This window comes from Dama dama, chromosome 33, assembly GCF_033118175.1.
Source record: "Dama dama isolate Ldn47 chromosome 33, ASM3311817v1, whole genome shotgun sequence".
NCBI classification, from domain to species: Eukaryota; Metazoa; Chordata; class Mammalia; order Artiodactyla; family Cervidae; genus Dama; species Dama dama.
Genome location: NC_083713.1, coordinates 44,016,968 through 44,031,739, shown reverse-complemented (window position 1 = coordinate 44,031,739; position 14,772 = coordinate 44,016,968). Strand labels below are relative to the sequence as shown.

General features: G+C 35.2%; 1 protein-coding gene across 1 annotated transcript in view; it reads left to right on the top strand.

The window, feature by feature from the left end:
• GALNT13 (polypeptide N-acetylgalactosaminyltransferase 13) overlaps positions 1-14,772 on the top strand; it is a 557,108-nt gene that overhangs the window by 350,816 nt on the left and 191,520 nt on the right. Inside the window, exon 7 of the mRNA XM_061135076.1 lies at positions 13,841-13,958. Coding sequence (XP_060991059.1) covers positions 13,841-13,958 — 118 coding nt within the window. The remainder of the gene's footprint in view (positions 1-13,840; positions 13,959-14,772) is intronic.

Genomic DNA, 14,772 nt, shown 5'->3' with positions numbered 1-14,772 from the left:
TTTGAGACTATTTTAAAGGTAATTTTAACTTTATTTCTGATAATATAAGTAGAATATACATGGATTGAAAAATAAATGTGAAAAATATCTGTATTTTTAAGCAGAACACCAGTGAGCCAGTTCTTTCATATTTTATTTACTTCTAGCGCATCTCTTTCCAGATACATTTCTCCACAGTTTAAAAGTTGGTATATCAGCTTAGTATCTTTAATGCCATTAAACATTGTCACAAATAAAAATTTTAATGGTTGGTAATATCTAAATTATTTACTAATCTCTTTCTCAATTTTTGATAATCAAAGTCAACCTGAGAGTTTTACACTTTATTTTTTTGCCATTTGCACCTGTGATCTACAGTTATTGCATATAACATAGTCTCTTTAGAATTATGCATTCAAGCAATATGAAATTTGTTTTAATATCCTGATACCTTTTGCAAGTTTGATTTCCTTCTCCCCCCAAATCATCACTAACTTCAATTTATCAGGAAGTACAGTAAGTGAAATACACTTATTCTGTAAAATCTGAGACAATATTTGTTATTATATAGTAGCAACTAGTGATATATTTCTTAGTTTTTAGCTATCAGACTTTATTTTCCTCAGTCCAGTGACAATTGCACTTTGAAATTGGATAAAAGAAGCAGAGATAATGCCTGTGAGACACCTCTTTAAAATAAGAGATGCTAAAGAAACAGCACAGAGAAAGTGAAGTTTGTGCATAGAATAGATTTTGAAAGAGTTGAACTTCAGAATATTCAACAGTTCAACATTCATACCTACTTGTATTGAAATCTAATATATGTTGATTTTGAGAAAAAAATATTCTACCCCAGATGGAATCTTTATATTCTTTGGAGAAAATAGCACATTAATAGTATATTACTTCCTAATGGTTTAGGGGATAATTTGCAAGAGTTTCCTAGCAATCTGCTGAAATGAGATGGAAACAAGTCTGGTACAGAAAGTTTACAGGGTGATAAATAAACTATCATGTTTATATACTGAATAATTAATTAACAAAAACATTTTAAAACATCTGGCCCCATTTTTTATTTTAACCCATCTGAAGCATTAAATGAAAAAAATTTTTTTTGCACCATTTACTATATAGCCTCTTTGGAAGTTTAGAGTTTTATCAGGTGGTGAGGATTATGAAAAAGGATTTAGGAAAAAGAAAAAAAAAAAACTGTTCCTTCTTTGGGAATATAGGTCTTTAAGCATAGGTTATTGTATTTGATTCTAGTACTTCTTGATAAATGGATTCTTTGGCCGAAAAACAAGCCATTTGTCCCTATTAGGCAGAACTTTAATTTTTTTTCTTATTCTTTAAATATAGCCTTGAAATTATCTGTGTTCCATAGACTCTGCAGCATCTGAACAAGCTTCCTGCTCAGAGGCTAAGTTGACATAACTCTTAAAGTGTAACAGTTTCTTCTATACTAAAAGCTGCATCTTCTTACTCAAATATATGTTCAAATCAGTGTTGTGGTATGCAATATTCCACTAAACTTCCTGCTTTTCTCTATCCAAAAACCTTTAATTACATTCAACATGCAATTATTCATTACTTACTCTAGTAAAAGAATAGTTTGTGCCTTTGCTTCCTTTCTTTCTCTTCTTTTTTTTTATATTGAGTATAGTTGACAGAATACAGAAGGAAGGAGAGAAACTCACAGTGTCTAAATTTCCTTTAGTTTCTAAACATTCACAGTGGTTAACCAATTGAAGTCATTATTTTTTTTTTTATGACTTGAACAAAATCAAACTTATGGAACTATTTCAGCTATTTGCCTAACATTTGTATAAAAAATAAAATATTTATGCTTTTCTTTTCTCTTTATCATAGTTTGTAATATGTGAGAAATTTTATTAATGCAGAGCTAAAACCTGATTGTCTAGATACTGTGTGATTTGACTACTGCAAATAACAGCCGAAAGCTGAGCTATAGTCTCACAAATCTTCTTCAGACTTTTCTCCAGAGATCCTGGTTATTTGCCAAGTAAGATTAAATAGAATCCTAGTATATCAAAGGATTAGTGAGAAGAAGTGATGTTTCAATAACTTTACAAGAAATTGCTTTGAACAGCAGTGCTAACAGTCACAGAAAAACATGATACATATATTTGGAGCTTGAAATCAGGAAAAGACTATTTCAAATTAGCTATATCAAATCTTGTGTTGTGTGAGTTATATGGACAACTGGAAGCTGGTTAGATGGAGAAATAGATGATTGATATATAGAAGGAATTTTTTTCTCAGCTGGACCATCAACTACTTGGTGGTTCCTGAACAAGATATTTAAATACATTGTAGTTAAATTTGGTTGATCAAATCTGTAAGGATTTTAAAGCCCTAAAATATTACACTTCTATTAAAAATTGATTTGAGTCTGAAAATAAGATAAAGCTGATTATTATCTTGACAAACAGATGTTTTCCTCTTCTTCATTAAAATTAAAATTTAAGTGTGCAGTACTTGGTTAGTGCCGATACTATTCTAAGAGTATCACATGCATTAACATATATCCCCAACTTATAGATGATCAAATTAAAGTACAGAAAAGGGACTTGCTGAAGGTCACATTGTGGAATTGAGCTTCAAATCTAGTCAGTCCAGATACAAAGTCCATATTCGTAAAACTAACTAGCTTCATCTTGGAGTCTCTTTACTGTGTACATTCTTTTCATACACGTGGTGGTTATACCAGCCCAGTGTAAAATACAGGATATATTGTCTTATTGGTGAAAATGCATCATTCCATTTTAGCATTACTGAATAATCAAATGTATTCTATCACAATTTCTTTTGCCTTATGAAGTTCTGATGAAAATCTTCAGTATTTTTCCTTGTCAAATGCTTACTTTTCAAGTTCTTCACTACTCTGTGTTGTTATAAAGCTTTATATCTTTATTTCTAAAATACTATCAAACTCAGTCCCCAAAATTCTTACTAGATGATAAGGTCTTTAAATATCCTGGAATTCGTGAACCCATCTTTATTATCAATTTAGCAGATGTAAGCAAAGAATTTTTTTTTCACAGTTTCAGAAATACAGTTGCAGGTAACTTTAACTTACAATATGGACATGGGGATACATATTCTTTCTTGTTTATTTCAGTTATTCAATAAATGTCTATTACTATTAAACCAATATATTAACTGTACTCATAGAAGTGGTAAGATGTTTATAGTAATAAATATAATACTCAGTACGAAGTGACAATTGCCTCAAGAGAAGCAGAGTGCTATAGTACAAGGAAGAAGGGAAAGATGACAACTAGACTGGAGGGAAGAGGTTTGTACCAAAGCCAGCCTGTATGGACTATATAAATTTTGCATTGACCTGAAGCAGGTTTAAACATTTAAGGGGAGTTTACAAAGGAAGATTTAAGTGGCAAATGGATGAACAGATGTACGAAGGTTTGAAAGTGTGAAGCATTTACTGCAAACAACTAAACTTTTGCATGTGTACATGCTTAGTCACTTCAGTCGTGTCCGACTCTTTGTGACCTCATGGACTGTATCCCCCCCTGGTTCCTTTGTCCATGGGATTTTCCAGGCGAGGATGCTGGAATGGGATGCATGCCCTCCTCCGGGGGATGTCCTGATCCAGGGATCAAGTGAACCCATGTCTCCTGCCTCTCTTGCATTGGCAGGCAGGTTCTTTACTTCTAGCGCCACCTGGGAAGCCCACTAAACACTTTAAATACATAAAGATAGTTAAATGAAGGAGCTCATTGGGTAGCTCTATATCACTAATGGCAAAATAATATAAAAATCTGAAATTTTTTAAATATAGGTTTTGGAACATCTGGTTAATGTTTTAAGAGGAATTTTTATTTAGATAAATTAAACAGGCTATGGTTTGTAGAATACGTTTTGGAAATTGCAGACTGCAGAAGCAAGAACATTCCATAACAAATAGTTAGAAATAAGGACAAAAATTGGATAACAGAGATAAGTGTCAAAAAATACTTTAAAAGGAGGAAGTACGTGGGAAATGACTGAATGAGACAAAATGATAAAGGTGCTGAATGGTGGTTTGATGAAATAAAATCTGATGAATAAAATCTTAGGACTTTAGAAGGACATAGAGGTCTTTGAAAGAGAAGCAGACATGGTAGCACCTTCTCTGTTATATACACTGATCAGAGTCAGGAGGAGTTTTTTAAGAAAGCATCTAGTGAGTTATTGAAAGAGCACAACCAATGCAGAGGAGAGAAGAGACTGCATAGATTAGGAGGTGACGCTAAGGGCATAAGACCAAGCAAAGAGTTTAGAAAGAGAAAACTGCCTCTGAGAGACCCTTGAGAAGACTACATTTTGAGATCTGACATCCAGCAATGGAAAGGAAGGGACATCGATAAGTATCATACAATATTCAAATTGGTAGAAGGAGAAAACTCTCTAGAATGATGCAGTGGGAATCAGAGGTGAAAAGAATTTCAAGCAAGGAGGCTGATAGATTGTGTTAAATGCTTTCAAAGGAAAGGCTATTGAAGTTTATAATCAATAGTCTCTTCCAGAAGGAAGTTATTGCAGAGAAGGGAACAAGATCCAGATTCTAGTTAGAAGGTCAAGAGGAGTTGAGGGAGTATGTAAAAACCATCCTTTCAATAAGGTCACCAGTAAAAGTTATATCCCTGGTTTAAATGAGCAATAGAATAGAGTGAAGATGTATTGTAGTTTAGGATAGAACTTAATTGAGCAGTTTTGTAAGCTCAAAGGGACAATCTAAAAATCAAAGGTATGAAATACAGATGTAATAGTCAGTGAACAGAGACTTCCCTGATGGCTCAGCTGGTGAAGAATCTGCCTGCAATGCAGGAGACCTGAGCTTGATCCCTGGGTTGGGAAGATACCCTGGAGAAGGAAATGGCAACCCACTCCAGTATTCTTGATTGGAGAATCCTATGGACAGAGAATCTCATGGATAGAGGAAGCTGGCTAGTTGCACTTCATGGGGTCGCAAAGAGTCAGACGTGACTGAGCAACTCACTTTCAATAGTCAATAAACAGGTAGCTGAAAGGTTGCAGGTATACTTTAGAGGTTGTGGGTTTGGTTCCAGGCTGCTGCAATAAGTGAATATTGGGTTAAAGTGAGTAATACTTTTTCTGGTTTCCTGGTGCATTTAAAAGTTATATCATACTGTAGTCTATTAAGTGTTCAAGAGCATTGCCTCTAAAACAATGTATATACCTTAGCTAAAAAATACTTGCTAAAAAATTCTAACCATATCGGAGCCTATAGGGATGAAGGGTCTTATCTGGATGCTGTTGTTGATGCCTGCTCACAAATCAGGGTGGGCTTACTAGAAAGTTGGTGTGATTGTAGAAATTTCTTAAGACAGTAAAGCTTACCACATCGATTGACTCTTCCTTTCACAAACTATTTCTCTGTAGCATGTAATGTTATTAGATAACATTTTATTCACAGAAATCCTTTCAAAACTGGAATCAGTACTCTCAAATCCTGTCACTGCTTTATCAACTAAGTTGATGTAGTTTCTAAATCCTTTGTTGTCATTTCCCAGTGTTCACAGACTCTTCACTAGGAATAGATTCCATCTCAATAAACTTTCTCTGCTCATTCATAAGAAGCAATTCCACATCTGGTAAAGTTTTGTTATGAGTTTGCAGCAGTTCAGGCACATCTTTAGGCTCCATCTCTAATTCTAGTTCTCTTGCTATTTCTACCACATCTGCAGCTGTATCCTTCACTGAAGTCTTGAACACCTCAAAGTCATTTGAGGATTGCAATTAACTTTTTCCAAATTCCTATTAATATTGATATTATGACCTCTTCCCATGAAGTGTGAATGTTCTTAATGGCATCTAGAAGGGTGAATCTTTTCCAGAGAGTTTTCAATTGATTTTGCCCAGATCCATCAGAGGAATCACTACCAATGACAACTACAACCTAATGAAATGTATTTCTTAAAGATTAAGATGTGAAAGTCAAAAGTACTGCTTGATCCATGGGCTGCAGAATGGATGTTGTGTTAGCAGGCATGAGAATAACATTAATTTTGTTATACATCTCCATTAGAGCTCTATCGTGACCAGGTGAATTGTCAATGAGCAATAATATTTTGAAAGAAATCTTTTATTCTCAATAAATTTTAGTTTCAATAGTGAGCTTAAAATATTCAGTAAACCATGTTGTAAACAGATGTGCTATCACCCAGGCTTTATTACTCCATTTATAGGTAACAGGTAGAGTAGATACAGCACAATTCTCAAGGGCTTTAGGGTTTTCAGTATGGTAAAGTAGCATTGTCTACTTAAAGTCACCAGTTTCACTAGCCCCTGATAAGACAATCTGTCCATTGAAGCTTTGAAACCCAAGCATTGACTTTTCCTCTCTAGCTGTAGATGCTAAGATGGCATTTTCAGCCAATAAAAGGCTGTTTAATCTACATGGAAAATCTGCTGTTAATGTAGTGACCTTCCTTAATTATCTCGGCTAGAGTTCCACATAATTTGCAGCTTCTACATCAACACTTGCTTCTTCCCTTTGATTTTTATGTTATAGAGACAGCTCCTTTCCTTAAACTTTATAAAGCAACCTCTTTTAGCTTCAAGCCTTTCTTCTTTCTGGCTTGATAAAAGTGAAGAGAGTTAGGGCCTTGCTCTAGATTAAGTTTTGATTAAGGAAATGTAGCTGATTTGATTTTCTATGCAGACCACTCAAATTTTCTCCATATCAGCGATAAGACTGTGTTGCTTTCTCATTATTATTCATGGTTTACTGGAGTGGCACTTTTAATTTCCTTCAAGAAGTTTTTCTTTTCATTCAAAACCTGTTTATTTGGTACAAGAGACCTATCTTTAGGCCTATCTTGACTTTTATCACACCTACCTCACTAAACTGACTCATTTCTAATTGTTTATTTGAAGTGAGATATGTGTGATTTTTTCTTTCAGTTGAATAAGAAATCATTGTAGGGATATCAGTTGGTCTCAGGGAATAGGGAGGCCCAAGGAGAAGAAGAGAAATAGGGAAAAAGTTGGATGGTATTGAAGTCAGGACACTAACAGCATTGATTGATTTTTGTTTATTTGCTCAGTCATGTCCAACTCTTTGCAACCCCATAGACTGCAGCATGCCAGGCTTCCCTGTCCTTCACCATCTGTCAGAGTTTGCTCAAACTCATGTCCGTTGAGTTGGTGATGCCATCCATCCATCTCATCCTCTGTTATCCCCTTCTTCTCCTACCTTCAATCTTTCCCAGCATCAGGGCCTTTTGTTATGAGTTGGCTCTTCACATCAGGTGGCAAAAGTATTTGGAGCTTCAGCATCAGTCCTTCCAATGAATATTCAGGGTTGGATTCCTTTAAGATTGATTGATTTGATCTCCTTTCAGTCCAAGGGAATTTCAAGAGTTTTTTCCAACACCACAGTTCAAAAGCATCACTTCTTCAGAGCTCAGCCTTCTTTATAGTCCATGAATAGTGGACTATAGTCTACATGAATACTGGAAACACCATAACTTTGACTACGTGGAACTTGTGGGAAAGTATCTGCTTTTTAATATGCTAGGTTGGTTATAGCTTTTCTTCCAAGGAACAAGTGACTTTTAATTTCATGGCTGCAATCATCATCTGCAGTGCTTTTGGATCCCAAGAAAATAAAGTCTGTTAGTGTTTCCATTGTTTCCCCATCTATTTGCCATGAAGGGATAGGACTAGATGCCATGAAGTGATAGGACCAGATGCCATGATCTTCATTTTTTGAATGTTGACTTTTAAGCCAGCTTTTTCACATTCCTCCTTCACCTCCATCAAGAGTCTCTTTAGTTCCTCTTTGCTTTCTCTGATAATCATGGTATCATCTGCATATCTGAGGTTATTGGTATTTTCCCTGGCTTTCTTGATTCCAGCTTCTATTTCATCCAGCCCAGCATTTCACATGATGTGTTCTGCATAGAAGTTAAATAAGCAGGGTGCAATATACACCCTTGATGTTCTCCTTTCCCAATTTGGAACCAGTACATTGTTCCCTGTCCTATTCCAGCTGTTGCTTCTTGACCTGCACACAGGTTTCTCAGGAGTCAGGTAAGGTGTTCTGGTATTCCCATCTCTTTAAGAATTTTCCACAGTTTGTTTTGATCCACACAGTCAAAAGCTTTGGCATAGTTAATGACCCAGAAGTAGATGTTTTTCTGGAATTCTCTTGCTTTTTATATGATCCAAAGGGTGTTGGAAATTTGATCTATGGTTCCTCTGCCTTTTCTAAATCCAGCTTGAATCCACCGGAAGTTTTTGGTTCACGAACTTTTGAAGCCTAGCTTGGAGAATTTTCAGCATTACTTTGCTAGTGTGTGAAATGAGTGCAATTGTGTGGTAGTTTGAACATTCTTTGGCATTGCTTTTCTTTGAAATTGAAATGAAGACACTTTTTCCATTCCTGTGGCCACTGCTGAATATACCAAATTTGATGGCATATTGAGTGCAGCACTTCAACAGCATCATCTTTTAGGATTTGAAATAGCTCAGCTGTAATTCCATCACCTTTACTAGATTTATTCATAGTGATGCTTCCTAAGGCCACTTGACTTAACACTCCAGGATGTCAGGTTCTAGGTGAGTGATCACACCATCATGGTTATTTGAGTCATTAAGATCTTTTTTGTATAGTTCTGTGTATAATTGCCACCTTTTCTTAATGTTTCCTGCTTCTGTTAGGTCCATAACGTTTCTGTCCTTTATTGTGTCCATCTTTGCATAAAATGTTCCTTTGAAGAGATCTCTAATTTTCTTAAGCGATCTCTAGTCTTTCCATTCTATTGTTTTCCTCTATTTGCATTGATCACGGAGGAAGGCTTTCTTATCTCTCCTTGCTATTATTTGAAACTCTGCATTCAGATGGGTATATCTTTCCTTTTCTCCTTTGTCTTTCACTTCTCATCTTTTCACAGCTATTTGTAAGGCCTCCTCAGTCAACCATTTTGCATTTCTTTTTCTTGGGAATGATTTTGATCACTATCTCCTGTACAATGTCAGAACCTCTGTCCATAGTTCTTCAGGCACTCTGTCTATCAGATCTAATCCCTTGAATCTATTTGTCACTTCCACTGTATAATCGTAAGAGATTTGATTTAGATCATATCTGAATGTCTAGTGGTTTTCCCTACTTTCTTCAATTTAAGTCTGAATTTTGCAATAAGGAGTTCATGACCCCAGCCATAGTCAGTTGCCAGTCTTCTTTTTGCTAACTGTATAGAGCATCTCCATCTTCAGCTGCAAAGATTATAATCAATCTGATTTCGGTATTGACCATCTGGGGATGTCCATGTGTAGAGTTGTCTCTTGAGTTGTTGGAAGAGGGTGTTTGCTATGACCAGTGTGTTCTCTTGGCAAAAGTCTCTTAACCTTTGCTCTGCTTCATTTTGTACTCCAAGGCCAAATTTGCCTGTTACTCCAGGTGTTTCTTGACTTCCTACTTTTGCATTCTGGTCCTCTGTGATGAAAAGGACATCTTTTTTTTGGTGTTAGTTCTAGAATGTCTTATAGGTCTTCATTGATTGATTATGTTCCCAGTTTTATAAAGGCATGGTTCATGGTGCCCAAACTACAATAGTAATGTCAAAGATAACTGATTACAGATCAGTGTAGCAAATATTATAATAATTTAAAAGTTTGAAGTACTATGAATTTATGAAAATTGACACAGAGACATGGTATAGGCAAATGCTGTTGGAAAAATGACACCAGTAAGGGCTTCCCTTATGGCTCAGTCAGTAAAGAATCCACCTGCAAAATACTGACCTGGTTGGGAAGATCCCCTGGAGGAGGGCATGGCAGCCGACTCCAGTATTCTTTCTTGGAGAATCCCCATGGACAGAAGAGCCTGGTGGACTACAGTCCATTGGGTCACAAAGTGTCAGACACAACTGAGCAACTAAGCATAGACTTGACTCAGAGTTGCCATAAGCCTTCCATTTGTAAAATACGCAATATTGTTGAAGCTCAGTCAATCAATGTGTGATTAAAAAAACAAAAAGAAAAAGTGTGCTTATAGCCAGAAAAGAGCTGACTGAGGCAAAAGAATGAATACTATTCCACATTCAGAGGAGAGGAGACATCTTTCCCCACCTCCTACCGAGACAAGAAGGAAGAGGCCCTGAGAAACACAATATTAACATAGAGATTGGAAGAGGTTAGACTTCATGACTGAGAGAGTTTCGATTTTATGCATTGCCTTAATCTTCAGTTTTTTGAGAAGAGTCCAAAACTTTTGGGGAAGATTCATATAAAATGAGACAAGGTAAACAAGTAAAGAGATAAAAGGATCATTAGGTGTTTGTGGCTTAAGCAGAGAGTCAATAACATGGACTTTTAGCTTGACCAGATGACCTCAGCTTATTGCTATTTCAATGATTCTCGAGGTTTTAGGAACAGAAGTGGATGAGGAAGGGTAAGTTTACCCAGGAACTAATGTTTCTTCTTGTTGTTCAGTTGCTCAGTCCTGAATGACTCTTTCTGACCCCATGGACTGCAGCAGGCCAGATTTCCCTGTCCTTCAATATCTCCTGGAGTTTGCTTAAACTCAAGTCCATTGAGTGAGTGATGCCATCCAACCATCTCATCCTCTGTCGTCCCCTTCTCCTCCTGCCTTCTATCTTTCCCAGCATCAGGGTCTTTTCCAATCAGTCAGCTCTTCTCATCAGGTGGCTAAAGTATTGGAGCTTTGGATTCATCATCAGTCCTTCCAATGAATATTCAGGACTGATTTCCTTTAGGATGGACTAGTTGGATCTCCTTGCAGTCCAAGGAACGTTCAAGAGTCTTCACCAACACCACAGTTCAAAAACATCTATTCTTCAGTGTTCAGCCTTCTTTATGGTCCAACTCTCACATCCATACATGACTACTGGAAAAACCATAGCTTTGACTATACAGACCTTTATCTGTATAATATTAATATTTATAAAAAGAATGTAGTCAGGCAAGGACAGAGAGCCTAGTGTGCTCAACTAGGTTTTTACTGACATAGTAGGATCTTGGAGAGAGGGTGGGAGAAGGGAAGTAAATGATTTGTAAAGGGAGATAGTCTGCGAGAATATGGAGGAGCTAAAGAACCATATCATCAAAGGGACTTCTGTAGGATTTAAATAGGAAGGGTTAAAAAATTGAAGCTTGTGTTTAGTGAAGCAGATTTCAAAGTTCAGCATCTTGGATCTGAAGTGTTTTTAGGTGATTTTGCAATCCAAAATGAGAGCATGTATATTGGGGAGCCAAAATTAATTGAAGGACACTTAAGACTTTTGTTTGAATGATTAACATTAGCAACTGTAAAGATTTATTACCAAGCCTTATTAGCTATTTATAATGTGCCAGGCACTGTGCTGAGTACTTAGTTCTACTTACTCAGTTCATCTTCACCTATTTGCTGTGTGGTAGGTAAAATTCACAGCTATTTGGCTGATTACTCCCCCCCCCCCCCAATATAATAGATTGAATTGGTTGGTCTGACATTGTAGAGATGCTTAAAAAGATCATCTTAGCTAACTCAACTATAATCAAGGTTTTATATTTTCTAGTAACCCTGAACACTTAAGGTCTGCAAAGGTGTATGTAAATAGTTCATGGGTGACATTACAGAGCAGTTAACTTAAAATAAAACATGATACACAACACTGGCTATGCCTGTAGATATTATTTAAGGCAGAATAATATCTCTGAACTGTTTGAGAGAGCTAACTGCCATTTCAAATACAAAAAAAAAAAAAAAATCCTAGTAGCATTCATCTTCAGAAAATACAGGATTTTTTTTTTGAGCAATTGCAAATTTTTAAAAGATTTTGTTACTTTTCAAGTAAAAGTGAAACTTATTTGAGTCATTCCTATGGTTAAAATGTAATTTATTGTAGCCATTTATTATATATTTCTCACATATTTGTAGGAATCATCACCAACTATAAGATGAAATTTAATACATGTAATTAAGTTAAATGCATTTGTTCTTTACTAGTAAATATACAAGTGAATGGGCACTCTGAACTGATCATTAAAAATGCATCATTTAACATTCTTAAGCACTTAGTTACATTATAATAGGATAATTGTAGCAATTTCTGTTCCTCATTTCACTAAATAGACTATTCAGCAGTGTAGTACCTTACATAGTTTTTTCCATGGACTTCCAAAACCCCAACCATGTGAGGGTCATGATTACTTCATAATTAGCATCCTCTTAGCTTTGTTACTATCTTTCATTACAACTCAGTAGGTCAATGATACTGTCCATGATAGGAACCCAACAAGACTAGAAGTAATAAAACAGCTCAGACCAAGTGAGGCTCTGCTGCTCCAACTGATGGACAGTTAATTGCCTGAGTGTAAAACAGTGATAGCACTGGGAGAAATAGAGAACTCTGATATGGTAGGTATCCAAGTACAATATTATATGGAGGTTTTTCAATGAAATACACTGTTCAGTTAGAGGATACGGACACATCCTGTGGCAGAAGAGGACACGATTTTGAGAAAAAACGTTGAGTTTTCTAACAATCTCAAACTACCATTGAATAACACAGAGGTTAATCTGAATATACTTTATACTAGGCCCTTGGTATCCAAGGTTCCTCCACATCAGAGGACTTGTCCAACACTGGATTGTGTAGTACTCTGGCACTTACTATTTAAAATATTTGTATATAAGTGGACCCAAGAATTTCAAACTCATGTTGTTCAAGGGTCAAGTGTACCTGAATGAACATCCTAAATCTAAGTTACTAGATCAGAGTTTCCGATCTAGTAAATTTAGCAGCACAGTAGAATCACCTAGGACCTCTACACAGTATCAAAGATCTGGTCCCCATTCCCGGCCAATTAAATCTAAATCCGAGAGAATGGTACCCAAACACGGAAGTGTAGGTTTTTCAGGATGTGTCAGGTGCTGCTCATGTGCTGTGAAGCTTGAAAATCTCTATTCAGAAATAATCATTGCTTGTGTAGAAAGATTCGTTTGTGAACTGGAACTTTCTTTTTTCAGTTTCAATGTTTACTGCTTTTACAGAAAAACTTTGTGTAGGTCACATATTAACTACTGATTTTAATTAATCTTTTAAAATCAATTCCTTGTGTAGGTTAACACCTGATTTCTTAGTTTCTACAGAGAAAGTTTGAATGTGAAAACCAAAATCATTAATCCTAGTAAAAAGTTCTGGATCTGTGCCAAATGGCCTTCTAAATCCATGAATAGTATACAGGATTTCTGTTTATCTATAGGGTTATATGATTCATTCTATCATTTTAATTAGGTAAAACAATTAGCTGTAGACAATTAGATGTAGCACTATTATGGTACTTATGTAACTATTATTAGATACTTATTGCCTATAAATATTTCACAGCACTTATTTTTTCATATTCAAATAGGTTGTAGATCTTTTCATAGAGAAATCATTTCCATAGGTTTCTAGAGTTCATATTAAAATAATTTATAATTAGGTGATAGGATCACAGCTAGAAGTTTCATGACTAGTTCATCTCTTTAAGGATAGTGATAAGAACACAAATTTCTCTTCACTATGCCTTTCACACAGGATGTATATGCCCCTGTCTTAAATGGCCAGTGTTCCTTATACCTATCTGATCACCCATATGAAAGGCTATAGACTAATCTAAGTTTAGTTTTACAGAAAATGTGAAATAAAATGCTATTTATTAATTTAAAACCTCTTACAATTTGGCTTTATGTTTCCAGTTTGAAATTTTTAAGTATACTGCTTTTTATTTAAAATGTTTCAGAAATATTTGCTATAGTCTCATTAAACTCCACACATTGTTTTCAAAAGATATTCTTTTGTTTTTGTTTTTTTTCAACTAGGACCCCAACTATGGCTGGTGGCCTATTTTCTATTGACAGAAACTACTTTGAAGAGATAGGAACTTACGATGCAGGAATGGATATCTGGGGTGGAGAGAATCTTGAAATGTCTTTTAGGGTAATTTTATTTTACTTTATTTTTTGACTCTGAACATACTATGCTGTAGCATGCATGTGTAGACTCAGTAATTTACTGTCAGATATTTTTTGTGAAGTGATACAAATTACTGATCAGTTGGTCATTTTAATACTTGTTTAGAAGCTAGAGTCTTTTTGCATGCAATATTTACCGTTAAATGGGAAATTAGAGGCATTTTTAAAATTTTCAAAGTAATTCTTGTATACATAGTTCAAAGATATTAGGGCTTTTAGTTTTTTTAAATAAAGAAGGGCTTTATTTTTGAAATAAAGCATTACCCTAAAAATCACTTGGTGTTTTTGAACTGAAACTTGAAAGTGTTATGATATCTGTATTTACAAGTGCTGCTTGAGGTTATTCTCAAATACCTTTAACCTGTGTTCAAAGGCATTCTGGATAATTCAAGAAGCATGACTGTTTTCATAATCATAGACATTATTGTTTGATGAATGAGTTGTAATAATGCAAATGCACTTTTTAAATGGCCTTCCAAGTAAACAAAAATTAAGAATTAGCCCATCATATATCTGATACTAGGAAGTATATTAATAATTTTAATGTTGCATTTGAAAATTTTAAATATGAACACATAAATATTCCTTCTTACTAAGAAATCATGAGGGATAACATACTGTTTTTTTCTTCAAACCACATTCAATATCATTTAAAAACTAGTTAAATTAGTAATACTGTTGTTTTCTCCTTTCTATAATTTGACATATTATTTGAAACACTATTGTTTTGCTGCATTATTTGTACAACAAAATTATTACAGTTTAGATATATTTGTCTA